The 14,858-nt window shown below is 38.6% G+C and overlaps 2 protein-coding genes across 6 annotated transcripts in view; both read right to left on the reverse strand.

The window, feature by feature from the left end:
* Positions 1–389: 389 nt before the first annotated feature.
* LOC132141419 (Krueppel-like factor 9) lies at positions 390–5,060 on the reverse strand. Its single transcript, XM_059550910.1, has 2 exons — positions 4,195–5,060; positions 390–1,223 (listed from the first exon to the last, which is right to left on the reverse strand). Exons 1-2 carry the CDS (start codon positions 4,577–4,579, stop codon positions 946–948), a joined length of 663 nt encoding a protein of 220 aa, XP_059406893.1. The 5' UTR covers positions 4,580–5,060; the 3' UTR covers positions 390–945.
* A 4,547-nt stretch (positions 5,061–9,607) lies between these two features.
* The window catches only part of trpm3 (transient receptor potential cation channel, subfamily M, member 3), a 116,926-nt gene continuing 111,675 nt past the window's right edge, over positions 9,608–14,858 (reverse strand). For all 5 annotated transcript variants that reach the window (XM_059550916.1, XM_059550912.1, XM_059550911.1 and 2 more), the window contains 4 exons: positions 13,741–13,891; positions 13,444–13,637; positions 12,901–13,033; positions 9,608–11,859 (listed from right to left, as the gene is read on the reverse strand). In XM_059550916.1, coding sequence (XP_059406899.1) covers positions 10,356–11,859; positions 12,901–13,033; positions 13,444–13,637; positions 13,741–13,891 — 1,982 coding nt within the window. In that variant the 3' untranslated portion in view covers positions 9,608–10,355. The remainder of the gene's footprint in view (positions 11,860–12,900; positions 13,034–13,443; positions 13,638–13,740; positions 13,892–14,858) is intronic.

The following is a 14,858-nucleotide window of genomic DNA, read 5'->3' on the forward strand; positions in this document are numbered from 1 at the left end:
TTGTAAAACAAATAAGAGACTGTTTCTCAAGTTCATCGACTGATTGTAAATACTTTAGGCTGCTAATAAAACCATAGGTAGTGGGAGAAATATACAATCTTTTGTTATGTCTTTTTCAGCTGTGCAATCAGTGTCATAAGGCACATCTTTTAGTGTGTTTTCCCATAACAAACCTATAGATGGCGGTGGTAAACTATTAATGAGTGAAAATTTAAGTCTTACTACATCATTTGTGAAGGCTGATAAAAATAAGTTTCAAAAAGAAATAATAAAAGTGTTCTGAATAAGGAGCATTTTCAATGCTGTACATTAAGTTACATTCTTCTGCATAACTGATTAAAATATGTCAATAATTACGATTGTTAAAAAAAAAAAACATTCACAAAAGCTTGTTTGTGTGTGTAAAACCAATGCAAAATTTATCTCATAAGTACCCATCTATTAAAATCACATCTGCAACACTGAAATCAACCACAGTCCCCGTAAATAACACAAAAGAACCGATAAACATTCATAGCAATCATTTTAAAACCCACTTCCAATAATTGGACCACTGCAAATTTGAAACTTCAAAGTGATAAATAAAATGCGTCGGTTTCAGCACGCATAATATAGTTTTATTCAAAATATGTTCACTTCCCTTTGTCACAGTGGTTGTCTAATAAATCCCCTGGCTTCTCTGTATTGAAATCAATGTCATATTTGTGATATAAATACCCCTATATATTTGAAATAATCCTCAGAGTAAATGTTTATTACATTGTTTCTGCCAAATGATTACTGTCCATTCCATTGAGAAGTCCATGGAGAACTCCAGTACAGCATCTCCGTTATGTATAACACCTCTGTTATCTCATATCATCAGCTCAATAACAGAAGCTCTGAGATCTGAGCCTCAGGAAAGAGATACATCCAAAATGTGCATTGGAGGGGTCACGTGGTTGCTCAAACACCAGCAGACACGTGATCGCTGGAGCCAGAGGACGTTGTGGACGTTGAAGAGTGTCGTCTTCGCCCGGAGGGACCCTGGAGCATGCTGGGGTGGAAGCCGTCGTGTCTGCGGGCATGCTTGGTGAGGTGATCGCTTCGCATGAAGCATTTGTCGCAGAGCGGGCACGTGAAGCGCTTCTCGCCGGTGTGCGTGCGAAAATGTCTCGTCAATTCATCCGATCGTGAGAATTTCTTTGCGCAGCCTGGCCAGGTACACTGAAAGGGCCTCTCACCTAAACAAAAAACAAAACGGAGAGAGGAATTTAATACTGTTGTTCAGTGTTCGAATTGAGTCAAAGCTCTTGGGGGGTCCCCCAACCCCCCCCCCAAAAAAAACAACAACTAATAATATACATATTTGTATTTATTTATTTCATATAATAATATAATTTACTTTACTTTACTTGTGAATCTAATTTACTTTGTGTGTTTCATAACATGTTTTTGCAGCTGAGCATTTACTATGTAAAATTAAATAAAAATCTATGAAATAACAAGATGGCTCTTCTCTTCTTTCCCTTGTCCATATCTGAGAAAATAATGTAAGATGTAAGTTGTAATATTATATTTGTTGTCGTTACTGTGAATATATTTAAGAAAGCACTCCATGTTATTCATGCTACTTATTAAGGTTATTAATGGTGATATACTTTGAACAGTGCACATGTAGGCATTTTATTTCATTAAAAAAACTAATTTATCTTGAATGTAGTTACATAACCCTTTCATATTTTCAAGCAGAAGTTGTCATAGTTGGGTAAACTTCTATAGTGGTGAATGAGAGTATATGTTTAAATATATGTTTTGTCACAATAGTGTTTCTACAAGAGGGAAAAATAGAAATAATTTGATACGATTACGATGCTGATGACCATTAATCAATTTTGATCTCTTGATTCACTATCAATTCACATGAATAGGCCTACTGTACTTACTTTTCTTGGGTTAAACTCAGTATTTTCTTGCATTAATTAATATTCACTTGTGTGTGCTTATACGAGTATCTTTTTAAAATGTATAATCTAGTGTTTGATCATGTCTAAATATTTATTTAAATGCAAAACCTAAAAATAAGTAAGCAGTTATGACCTGCAATACTCTTTTGAGCAACTAGAGTATGTATATTTATTAGAGTGGGTAAACAATGGCATTGCAAATGGAAATTATTATTTTTCTGGCCACAAAATGACTTTAATTTGCCTCTTTGCATTGAATTTAAAATCCTTTTCTCCACTTAACCTTAAATACTACACTAATTGTATTAGGCTATACATAATAATGGAAAATAGGATACAATTCATAACAAAAACGGTTGATCTGCATGTTTGTCTTCGGCGTAATAATCAATGCATGTGTGTCTCACGCACAATTCGTGAGAGTTAGCAACCCTGCTTTATCATCGTTGACACAAAAAAAGCCTTCACCTGATGAACATTTTCATCAGTAATGATGTCCTTAATTAAATTAACACTGTTTTTGAGCAGTTAAGGTTACTAGATTTAAAATGATTTGTTTAATTCAGAATGGGTGCAATGCTAGCTCCAAACAAGATTCTATTTTTCTCAGAATTACGTTAGATGGCTAATTACAACTAACAAGCCGATAGTGAGCTAGCATCATAAGATAAAAAAAACAACTATTGACAGACCAAGATTATAAGTGACTCTCTGATTCTAAGATAAACACTTATTCAGTAGCAATAAATTAGGTGTACCAAACAATCATAAAACAAAGAAATATTATCTTACCGTTATCGTGTTGTTATTTCATCCCCAACTAAAAAAAACAGCCAGCGGCAAAAAAAAAAAAAAAAAAAAAAAAAAAAACGGCCGGCACATCTTGATTTTTCCCATGCATGTAAGCACCTTAACCGACATTTTGGTATGGCGTTATATTTTAGTCAAAAGTTATGAGCGTGTAGGACATGCTCACGAGCACATTATGTTATTTCACACGCGCAAAAATGAACCTTCAGCTGGCATGATAAAAGTACTCGAGCACAAATTCAACAACCGAGAGGTGTACAGGTAGCTGCGAACGAGCGCCTGGCATACTCTCATAGGTTAACTCTGCTTCTACAGTGGAATCCTGCTCGCGCGCAGCGGGCTTCTGCTCGCGAAGTGCTGTTTTGCTCGCGCAGTGGATTTCTGCTCGCTCAGCTGATTTCTGCTCCCTCGAGTCTACATGACTTTTGACAATTTGGGGGCGGAAACCAAGGAGGGCACTGACCCTCTTATGATTGGTCACTTTCACACAGGGACATTCTTGTACCTTGATTGACAGCTCTCATTACAGGAAGCACGGAGTTGGGGAGCAGGATTCCACTGTAGAAGCAGAGTTAATCTATGAGAGTATGCCAGGCGCTCGCTCGCAGCTACCTGTACACCTCTCGGTTGTTGAATTTGTGCGCGAGTACTTTTATCATGCCAGCTGAAGGTTCCTTTTTGCGCGTGTGAAATAACATAATGTGCTCGTGAGCATGTCTTACACGCTCATAACTTTTGACTAAAATATAACGCCATAGTATGGCAGCTTTTTTGGTGTGCGTCTGTGATGTCAAATTCGAAGAAAACGCGGATTTTTTTTATAGGTGTAGTTGGCGGTGGATGTGAACGCACTCATGGGCGGGGCTACGCTTGGCCTCAGTGCTGCACCACGTGTCCAATGTTTACAACTGTGGAACCAGAAGGTGTGTGCATCTCGTCATCATTGCGTTGTTAGGTTTAAATGCTTATTTCAGTGCGTGTCGCAGTGAAGTATGCAGATCATCAGGGACCAGCGGCCAAGACACACTGCGATTAGAATATTTATAGAATAGAAAAGAATAGAATGGGACAGTATAGAACAGACATTTAATTCATGACGCATAAACCAAAAGACAGATTAAAATGGGTTTGAGGCAGTTGGAAATGATTCTGGCATTTTTTCCACACGATTACGCAATTTTTTGATCACACAGTATCCTGCGTAACAGTGTGGACTAAGCAACATGTTTGCTCACACTTTGATTAGTAACAGTGTGTACACATGAGCGCTCCGCCTGCGGTTACACCCACCGTTACATGAGTGACAGTTCCCAAAGCCGAACCTTTCCACAGAACACGCGGGCGTGGGGCGTAGGCTAATAACAGACTGCGTGCCAGACTCACGAACAAACCGGTGTTAGTTGATTTACTGTTTTACTGCATTTTTCCTTTTTCTTACCCGTGTGTACTCTGAAGTGCGCCTTAAGATGGGACGATTTGCCGTATATTTTCCCACAGCCAGCATAGGGACAGCAGTGTCTCTTCTCAGCGGATACACGCAATCTGTCGCGGTTCCGTGTCCTTTTCCCCCTGCGCGAGCTCTGTCTGCATTTCTCCCGGTTTTCCTTCACGCCGGGTGGATTGTCCGCATCACTGTTCACAATGCATTTGCCGCTGATGCCGATCGGGATACACTGATTTAAGTCCAGCAGAATCTTTGCGACCATTAACAGAGTCCGGCTTTCTTGACTTTCTTCAGATCCCTCCTCACCGGCTAGTTTGTCTGAGCGGTCACCGTTTGAGACCGTCCCTAAGGACCTTGCTGCAGTATCAGCCTCCGTCATTGTAGTTAGCCTACCCAAAATGTCCTGGAAATGGAGAAATCAGCTGCTACTGTAATTTAAACACACTAAAACTTAGGGAGCGGGATTCTCGTCATATGCGCATCGGGAAACAGATGACTCCGGAAAACGTGGCTTCACGCCTACACGTGTCTTTCCCAATGTGACTGGGATGATTAATGTTCCAAGCGAAGAATAAAAGCGTGTGTCGCTTGCGTCTGCACGCACAATTTATCGTATAAACATCCAGGTGCCTATTTCCAATATTATTTGAACTACATCACAAAGCGTGGAACTTTGCGTACTGTCATTCCCTTCTTTCCTCATAAGTGCATCAACTCTGTGTCGCTGTCATCTCTTCTGAAAGAAACTACTTCGCGGAATCCCAAGGTGTCATCATGAAACTCGTCGCTGATTGGACACGAGGTCTTTAATGCAGTACCAGGAATCACCTAGGCAGCATGAGATTGAGGGGTTATGGATCCAATAGTCTTCTGAGCATCACATGAGGGGCGTGCTAACATAACAGGAACTACGAGTAGTATACCCTGCTCCAGCACCGGTGTACTCAATGCACTGGCTGAAATAGCTGTTTCTAAAAATAAGTAGTAGACGTTTGCATTGATAAGATTAAGCATTTACAGATTTATGTACAGTAACTGGAAGTAAAAATAAATAAAACAATAAAAAAAGTGATTCAGTTTCACATTGTATTAACAGACACCATTGAAAAATATAATAATATGCATGAAATATAGAATTAAGTAAATAAATCATGTAACACAGGTAGACATTGCACCCAAAGGAACTTTTTCAGTTATAAAAAATAAATATAAATTGGTTTCAAATGATTGAACTCTGCCTCACAAGGTCACGGCCACTTTAAATGTAAACAGTAATATTTTTTTTTCTTCGAAAATGGACCCCCTATCTGCCTTCAACCTGAAATGCATTCTTTTATCTCTCAGCTTTCAGGGAAGCTGGTAGCCAACGAGAGCAAACGTAACACGACTCTTTTCTGAGTAATCTCCGGACTCACGGAGGTTCACACTGAGAGACAGTTCTAGGAAAATATGGAACAACACTTGCGACCCCATTTCAAGAGTTTATCCGGCATGAACGTATTATGATACTGTTGATGCCAAAAAGCGTAGCCACATTTTGCAACAGTAAAGAGAACAACAAGAGACTATCAACAATCCTATTGAATACACACTTAAGCAGATTACTCTATAATCATCTAAATAGTTAGCATTTCATATATCTGACGTTTCTACACATTTCGTACCCTAAAACTTGTTTATTGCTATTATTATTATTAACAACACTTGATGGTACGCTCTTGACATAGCCAAGGTCTATTTACTTTTCTTGGTAAGTGTTGCCAGTCATGGGAATGAGATTTTATTATCGCAGGATAATGAAATTCAGGTGTTGTTTTTGCTGTACTATTTGAAAGACGACGCACGTAAACAACCTACGGCATGTAAAGTCGTGTAATAAATCATCTCGTTTTTAACAACGCAGTCGATACGAGATGGGCCACGTTGTTGTTGTCGTTGCGCTTTAAACAGCCCCGCACACACACGTGTGTTTTTGTGGAACAGAATGTACCGTGAACTAGAAGTGAACTTGAACGCCTCTCTACGATGCAGAAAGCCCAGTGCAAGCAACCCTTCCGCTCGAATGCAGAGTCACGCTTATGTTTCAGCAGAACAGCACGCTTAAGGATCGGTACCAAATATATATATATATTTGGTAATGTTACATGAGGGAAACCATCTAAAATGAAGTAGATAATTGAGAGGTGTGAAACTTTATACATGCTTCGATCTTTCAACATAATAAACCAGGTGCCATTCTCTACAAATAATGTGACAAACTCATCATGATTACACTGGAACTAAAGTGAACAATAATAATAATGAACCACAATAATGTGTTTTGAGTTATATATATATATTCTTTTATTTGTTAATACATGCCAAACATCTTATTCACATTGAGGAATACAGTATACACATTTGTATTTGCATCCAAATACTTAGCCTTCTACTGTAGGACAAGAGTCCTCAGATCCCTCTGTTCTCTCATCTTTTGGAAGAACAACATGCATTTTAAGGACACTAAGTAAACTAAGACCTTTCCGTTCAAACTACAGCATTATTGCAGAAAACATGTGCTCGTACTTGTTAGCAGACAAGTGCTCACTAATAAGTTTAAAAAGAAGTGGAGGGGGAAACTTGACTAAAGTGGTATACAATTCACAAATTTTTATGCTACAGTATAGGAAAATATTAAGAAAATACTGTACATAAAGTTATGTCATGTCATTTTGGCACACTGGGTAGGTTGTCATAGTGTAATGTCTTCTATCAGACACAGAAGCGTTCTCGTAAAATCCTATTATTATATTAAACTCGTTTTTTACATCCACTGAAAGATTTACAGATCATATACAGAACATTTACATTTGGAAAAACAAGTGTCATAAATATGCTTGCTCTTCTATCCCAAACAAAAACTCTTAACAAGAAAGCAAAACAGAGGATAGTGAGATAAACTTGCATTCAGTAACTTAAAATTTTAGATGCTTTCTCCATCTTATGCTGGAACCAGTCCAACAAGAGGCTTTTTGTTAAAAGACATTATCCAAAATAATACAGCATGTTTTAAGGGCCCATAATTGTTCACGTGTTCATTTCACCTCCAATTTAAGGCTCACTGCAGTATAATCACCTTGTAAAAGTGTTAGCTCCTTCCCTGTGAAGGACAGCAGGCCCAAATAGGAAATCAAGCTTGAAATCATACAAAATGAAGCAAATCTGATTAACATAGTGAATGTCGTACTAATATTAATATTAAGATCATTGGATATTTGAAAACCACAGTGATTAAAAATTACTGCTATGCACAAAAAATAAAATAATGTATTTAAGTATTTTGCTTTTGGTTCACATACAGTACAAGCTCTAACACCAAGTGAACATTTATACATCTCAGAACACTGTGACTAATAAATGTTTTCAAATCTCTTAGCAGTATTGCACATTGGTAAGGCAAATAAAATACATCGTATGAGTGATACATGTGGTGGAAACGGAATGGCTGGAGTAATTTATTTACTAAAATGTGACTACATTGAATAGTACACTGGATTAATGCCAGAGATACAAAGCACATTTGTGTATTGCTTTAAACTGCACCGTTTCATTTGATTTAAGTCAAACAGCAATTTAAAACAGTGTATTGTCGAGTAGTAATTGTTCTACTTTAATTAAAGTGATTGATTGATTTAGATGCAGTTTTTAAAAATGGACAAGTCAGATGTCCTTACCCTTCTGAATGCCCACTATGATAAAAAAAAAAAAATCATTATAAACAATAATCCACACATTAATATATTTCTTGATTAACCATAAAAGAGGAAGAGAATTGCCAAGGCATATAACCTGCTTAAAATAGAAGAGAATATTATGTACTAGTGTTTATTATGTCCTTCCATAATGTTATCACAGAATGACATATATTTAATATTGAAGGGGTCCCTGTCTCAACTGTGCTGATGTGCTTTTAATATCTTTCCAAATGAAACACTGCACTATCAGGTTGATTAGTGATGAGACGTGTGCATAATGAATTCCTGCTTTAAAGTGCATAACACTTCTTACTGACCAACCCGACTGACTCTGTGGCATCTTGCATAGCAAGTCAACATATATTACCTGTTCTGTGTAAAACAACATACACTTAAATAAAGACAACCAGACATTTTGATTTTAAATCCATTTTTGAAAGGTTCTCTATGCATTTGCATCAGCTTGAAAAGTATGTTTGGAATGGCATACTATCACACTACTATATATTTTGCCACTGCAGCACTTTTTTGTATGAATGGGAATAATTAAATGACCTGCTACCTGCAGTCACAACCTGAACACACTGCATTATACTGTTCAATGTGCTTGACTGTTCATTTGAAGTTGAACATTTTCACATAAAATTTAGTTAAATAGGTATTTCCAAATTGAACTTGCAATATAGACATGCTATGTGACATCACTGCAGCATACTACTGTTTGAAACATTTATCATCACATACTGTTTACTTCTTCCACATACTACTATTAAATAGTATGCGGTATACAGTAAACTAGCATTCCATACCAAACATGCTGTTAGTGTAGGGTTCAGCTGGTTACTTTTATTTAGATATACTCAAATGGGTGCCCTGCAGTAATATATTTGGAACAATACAGACTAAAAAAAGACAATATGTTTAATAGTGAGAGTTGAAGTTGTGCACAAACTTATGCTTTATTCAGACACCTCATATAACGTTACTGTCTGCCGTATGATTATGAAGATTTTTGAAAGCAGATGTATACACCCACATGGGCCAAGAAGTATTTCAAGGCTCCAAAAGGTTAATTTTGTCATCATAAAACCATTTATACTCTACATTCAACATCTTAGGGAAGATATGTGTATGTTCAGCTTATCTAGTGTGTGGGTTGACAGAACAAATCTTTGTATACACAACAAACTTGAGCATTACATTTTTGTAACTGTCAAAGTCCTATTTTCATTTACGTTTCAACCTCTATCTGGCCTTAAGGAGATACACAGTCTATGAAGAGAGTGCATGATTCATGCTGTGTCGAGAGTGATTCATCTAAGCTAAAACAGCAAGTTGCATTGCAAGGTTGTGTTAAGGCCTGTTCGCACAACACAAATGTTCAGCACAAAAATTCAGTTCCAAGTGGAATTTGTCTTTTCAGACCTACAGTTTGACAAAAATGGCAGACAAAAGCTGAATGAAAATAGAAAATCACTCCCTGACAGTAGGTGGCGCTTGTACACAAGGAGAAATGTAACCCTGGTACATAAAATGCTTTTTTTTTAAACGAATACTTCTCATTTCTGAAGCTCACCTGTCACACAGAGTCAAAATAGCTCTGTTTTCAAACAGCCATTCACATTTTTTTTAATTTTTATTTGCTGTGGTGTTTATCAAACAACATCAAGATCTACAAAATAGTCTGTTGCCGAGTGCCACTAAATTCGAGGTCTCACTTTGAGCATACAAAATTTGTTGTGATATGATGTCACACTCTGAAGTGTCTTTTAAAAATCTTAAATTCAACACTTAAAAATGTATGTTCCTTTAATTCAGCTACAAAGTCATTCCATTATGTTCCGATCTTCTGTTGGTTGCATATCAGAGTTAACCAAACTTGAACTGTGGAAGGCAGCAAATTTTCTTGCATGTTCATTAGCTTGCGTTTGAATGGAAGTCAGTGGAACAAAAAGTTTATTGTGACTGCCCCTTAAGTTATGTAACAGCAGTGGCTGTGGGTCCAAAAAGCTTATTATTTGGCTTATTTTTATTTATTTATAATTTTTTTGCTGTGCCATGAAAAAGTTATTGGAAACCTCTCCAAAAATAAAATCCTGCATTAACAGCCGTTCACTCAAATTACTTTTTTTTCATACTGAACATTCATCTTAGTATTAACAGGCCTCAATGTTTTCACCTCTCCTGGGAACTAATGTTGGCCTTAGGGCAGTGGTCATCCGAGTCTATGAATTTTAAAGAACACTTTGCATTGTAGTATTAAAAACAGAAAAGTTGACACCCATGATAAAACATTCCAGTGTACAGCTAATTACTCACTCAGACGGTACTAATTAACGGACTGGCCCTTGGATTTTAAACGAGGTAGAGCCATCCTACAGGAACTAGATCTACAGTGGCATCACTACTAGTATGCCATCATCACGTGTAATTTTGTCTGCTGTCAAAACTTTGGAACGCCAAGGGTTTGGTCAGTTTCCTCATGGACAGCGAGTCTGTCTTACCCTCCAGACTTGTCCCGGCTCTGGCCTTCTGGAAAGGATTCCTTGAGCTTCCACGACCCTTGTCCATTCTCTCACTAATGGAGAAGCTCTTTCGGGAGTAGATGTTGGAGTGGGACTCCTCCGAAGAGGAGCAGCTGTTTGCTCGCTCTAGTCTAGATATCGGCGAACAAAATGGGCCAAGCGCGAGGCCCAAGCCCAGGTCTCTACCTATTCCACCACTGCTGCTTTGACCCCCCTTACCTGTGTCTGCTGACCCCTCTGCAGGTTCCTCCAGATCAGATTCTGTGTGACTGAGCTCGGCGTCTCTCTCAGGGTGTGAGACACCCAGGTCCTGGGGCTTATCGAATGTGAAAGAGCCACCAGGGGAGTCAGACCTCTCTGGGACAGGGTAAGGGGTAGAAACACAACGGATGTCGATGCAATCTGTTATGCTGGTATATTCGGCCGCCTTCACCTGCACACCCATGCCGCCATAGTAGCCACGTGATGTGAACATCAGGCTGTGCGACTTAACCAATGGCGGCTCGTCCAGAAACAGAGGCCCTGCTGCAGACAGGAAGCGGCTGCTCTTGGACCTCTCGAGAATGCCAGCTGATGGTGGCGGCGAGGGGTCCAGGTCCCAGGGGGGCAAGGTATCCGGCAGCAGGTTGGCAGAGCAGAGTGATAGGTCAGCGGCGGCGCTGTCCTCAAACAGGACCGTACCATCCGACTGTCTTTCGCTGCCACCTGCCCTTCTGCTGCAGTCCCGCCCCCCTGAGAGCACCACCTCCATGATCTCAGAATGGAGAGATGAGTCACGAGCGAGAGATGGAACTGTCCGGACTGGCTCCAAGAAGCTCTCAGTGGGCGGGACGTCCTCTGAGGCAGAAACATAGATATCTATGCAGGAAGAAGGGCGAAGCTGCTGCTGCACAGATAAAGTATTCAAAGGTGTGAGCTTGGACTCTTTGGGACCTGCTCCTGAGGACACAGACTGTGAGCTGTTGGCCCGATGGAGGCTGAACAGTCTGTCTTTAAAGAAGCCTTCTCCTCGATCCGCTCCGCTCCTATCCTTGGAGGAGTGGCTTACGTAAAAGGAGTGACTGCGGACACGTGGGGCTAGAGCGGTCGGAGATGTAGGAGACATGGATTCCTCACCACCCTGCTCCAGAGACTCTTGTAGCCTGTAGGAATTGCCTTCTTGGCTGTTGAAACTGCTCTGCCGCAGGATGTAATTTGTATCTGTGCAGTCAGATGATGTCCTGGACCGGGCTTTGTTGACTTCGCCTCGATCCATACCAGCAACTCGCTCCAGTGCCACAGCAATACGACCGATCATCTCCTCCATCTGGGCAAGCCGGATATCCACAGTCTGCAGGGACGCTTTCATGAAATGTTCCCTCTCGTTCACTTCCTCCAGACGCATTGCCATGTTCTCCACCCTGAGTGATCAGAGATTAGACAATTTCAGGAATATTCCTGAAGCCATTTCCCAAAATCTACAACTATTAACGTCACATTACAGTGTTTATGTTACAATAAATACATAACTGTTCAAAAGAATCAGTTTTTTTTATATTCAGTTAGAATGTATTCAACTGATTCAATGGAAATAGAATTTCAAAATATTACTGTTTTGACTGTATTTTTGTTCAAATACCGTAAATGTATCCCTGGTGAGCATGAAAGTCTCAAAACCAAAAATCTGTAGTATTTTACAGAATGAAGTGCTCATTAATAGTGATAAACATTAATTTATTTTATTTTATTTATAATTACATATTATTTGTATGTGTGTACATTTGAATGAAAACTGGGGCACAGGGACCCCCGGGGGCCACAAGAGGGTGCTAAAGGGCGTACAGAAACTTTAAGAGAATATAAAATAAGTTTACAAATTGAAATTTCAGGTTCTCAAAGTTAACATTTTACACTTAAATATTTATTGGATATATTTAATGCATGGAATGACATATATTTGTGAAAAAAATAAAATCTAAACTGCACTAAAAAGTTTCTCTTCAGGTTTATTTTAAATTACTCCAATGATGGTTAGAATATTATAATCTTATATTATAATGATATTATAGCACTTACATATCATAGCTCTTTTGTTGATTTTGATTGTTCCATTGTCCTCATTTGTAAGTTGCTTTGGATAAAAGTGTCTGCTAAATGACTAAATGTTAATAAAAAGTAATCCTAATTTTAATTGGCTTTGTCCGATTTTAATTTGACCATGTAAAAGCCAATTAAATAATTCTGAACACAACTTAGTATTCTTAATATTTTTTTCTCATAAAGCATACATGGGTCTGTATGCATAAAAAAAATATATAGCTGCCTTTATATTTAAGGAAGGCGATACTTTGCAAAGGGGTTCTCATATTTGAGGGCCCTTGCCATAAAATGCTTGAAGACATCTGGTTTGGAATACATTTTAAAGTGTTAAGGTTCTGTTGTGTTGTCTGAAATGTTGTAACCTTTCAGATGTCACACGTATCCTCTCATCATTGGAGGAATTGAAGCGATCATCTTTCTCTCTGAAATACTCCTCCATGCACTGCTCTTCAAAGTCATGTACCTTCTTCAGTTCGTCTTCAGTAATGAAGAGCTCTGTGGGGGGAGAGTTTTTTGTAAGTCACTCTATCATAGCATAACCATGAAGTCCAAGTGTTTTCTGTTTCATTTAACTTTAATTTTAAAATGTTTAAACCTTGTCTCCAGCACACTGTAATCCAGTATATTAGTTTCCATAGCTTTTGAATATGCAGTATGCATGCTGTGTAACATATACTGAATGTAACTTTTGCACGGTAACAAGAGGCAAAAAAGTGAATGATTTCAAATAGAAATGTCTTACTATTACAAAATAATCATGTTTGGCAAAAGATGGTATCAAAGAGAATCCTTAAGTCGACATGAGTAGGTTTCACTCTCATTATCGGTATGATCTGAGAAACCAAAATGACTCCTGCTGTCATTTTGAGGCTTTCAGTATATTGCAACAGCATTTTATCACTCACTCAGCCCATAGTCCCGCTCATCCTCATCATGTTTCCTCCAGCGACAGCAAAGGTGTTTGAGGACCATAGTTATGTGGCTGAAAATGATGAGAGGAGGAGGAAGGACAGGACGTTCATGGAAGGTCATGATCAGCTGGTACCTCTGGAACTTCCAAACCTGGTTGGAGATGGACTTCACTTCAAAGAATGTGTTACTGTGAGAATAAAACACAACATTAGCAGCATACAACACTGTATTTAAAAGGTGAGCTCATTGTTTAGAAAACCACATAAGATATAAATATTAATTCAACTTACTTAAAGACAGCAATGAGCAAATTAACCAGAAGGATGTTGGCCACCAGCAAGTAGCAGGCCATGATGGCGGGAATAATCCAAGCTCCGGTTTTGCAGGGTGGGAGAGACACGATGACTCCTTCCTCTGTGGTGATGTTCTGGCCACATGGAGCTGTTAAAATAAACATACAACTGAGTGTTGCCGAAATTTAAATGAACAAGCAACTAGAAATTACGGTCACTTTAGAAAACAGACGATCTCTCACTCCCTCTCTGACACATGCGCAAAAACACCAAAATCAAAGAACCAGTCAAAAGCGAGTCGTGGATTAAAACTGAATGGAAAGACTATATGCACCAAGTTGTGGAATTCAAATATATTAAAAATATATTCCATATGTCAAATTGCAGACCCAATATATTTAAACATATGCAATGTTTAAAATATATTGACATTGAATGTACAGCAGTCTTTTTGATGGTTGCTTGTAGCGCAGGTTAGAATGTATTGACAATACATCACACGTTTTTTCCAAATGGGATGGTTCAGTTGCTGTAGCTTTCAAGGAGAGGAAAGTCAGTCAGGTTCATATTTATTTACATAATTGTACATTTATTAGTTTCAATATTTAAAATCACACTCAGAAGCCCAAAGTGAGAGAACTGAAGTAACATGGGTTATCTTAATTCGCAATTATTTTCAATTGAATTTCTTTATTTTTTATTCCAAATGTATTCTGCCAAAAACTCTGACAACTGAACCACGTGAAAAAACTTTCATATCGATGAGAGAAGGCAAATGCATCTTGTTGTTAAAGGATGTATAGTGTGGACATATGAGATGGTCTGTCCAGAAGCACTGAGTATTTGGAGCTTATTTGAGGACACGCAAATGGGCACGGATGCTCATGCTCTATTAGATATGCATAACACGTAATATCAAACCAGTAGGTTTTCCACCGGTAAGTTCAGTTTACATTGTGAAATGAGAAGGAAATTACACTGACTCTGAAGTACCACCAGAGTAATGGGACGTCAGTCAGTGCTAGCTGGCTGTGGGAGGTTCATGACGGTGACTTTAGCGTTATCGAAGTTTCCAGTTTCCATGATAGGGTTTTTAAAAAACTGCAATGAGACCT

The sequence above is a fragment of the Carassius carassius genome, chromosome 5 (genome assembly GCF_963082965.1).
Source record: "Carassius carassius chromosome 5, fCarCar2.1, whole genome shotgun sequence".
Classification (NCBI taxonomy): domain Eukaryota; kingdom Metazoa; phylum Chordata; class Actinopteri; order Cypriniformes; family Cyprinidae; genus Carassius; species Carassius carassius.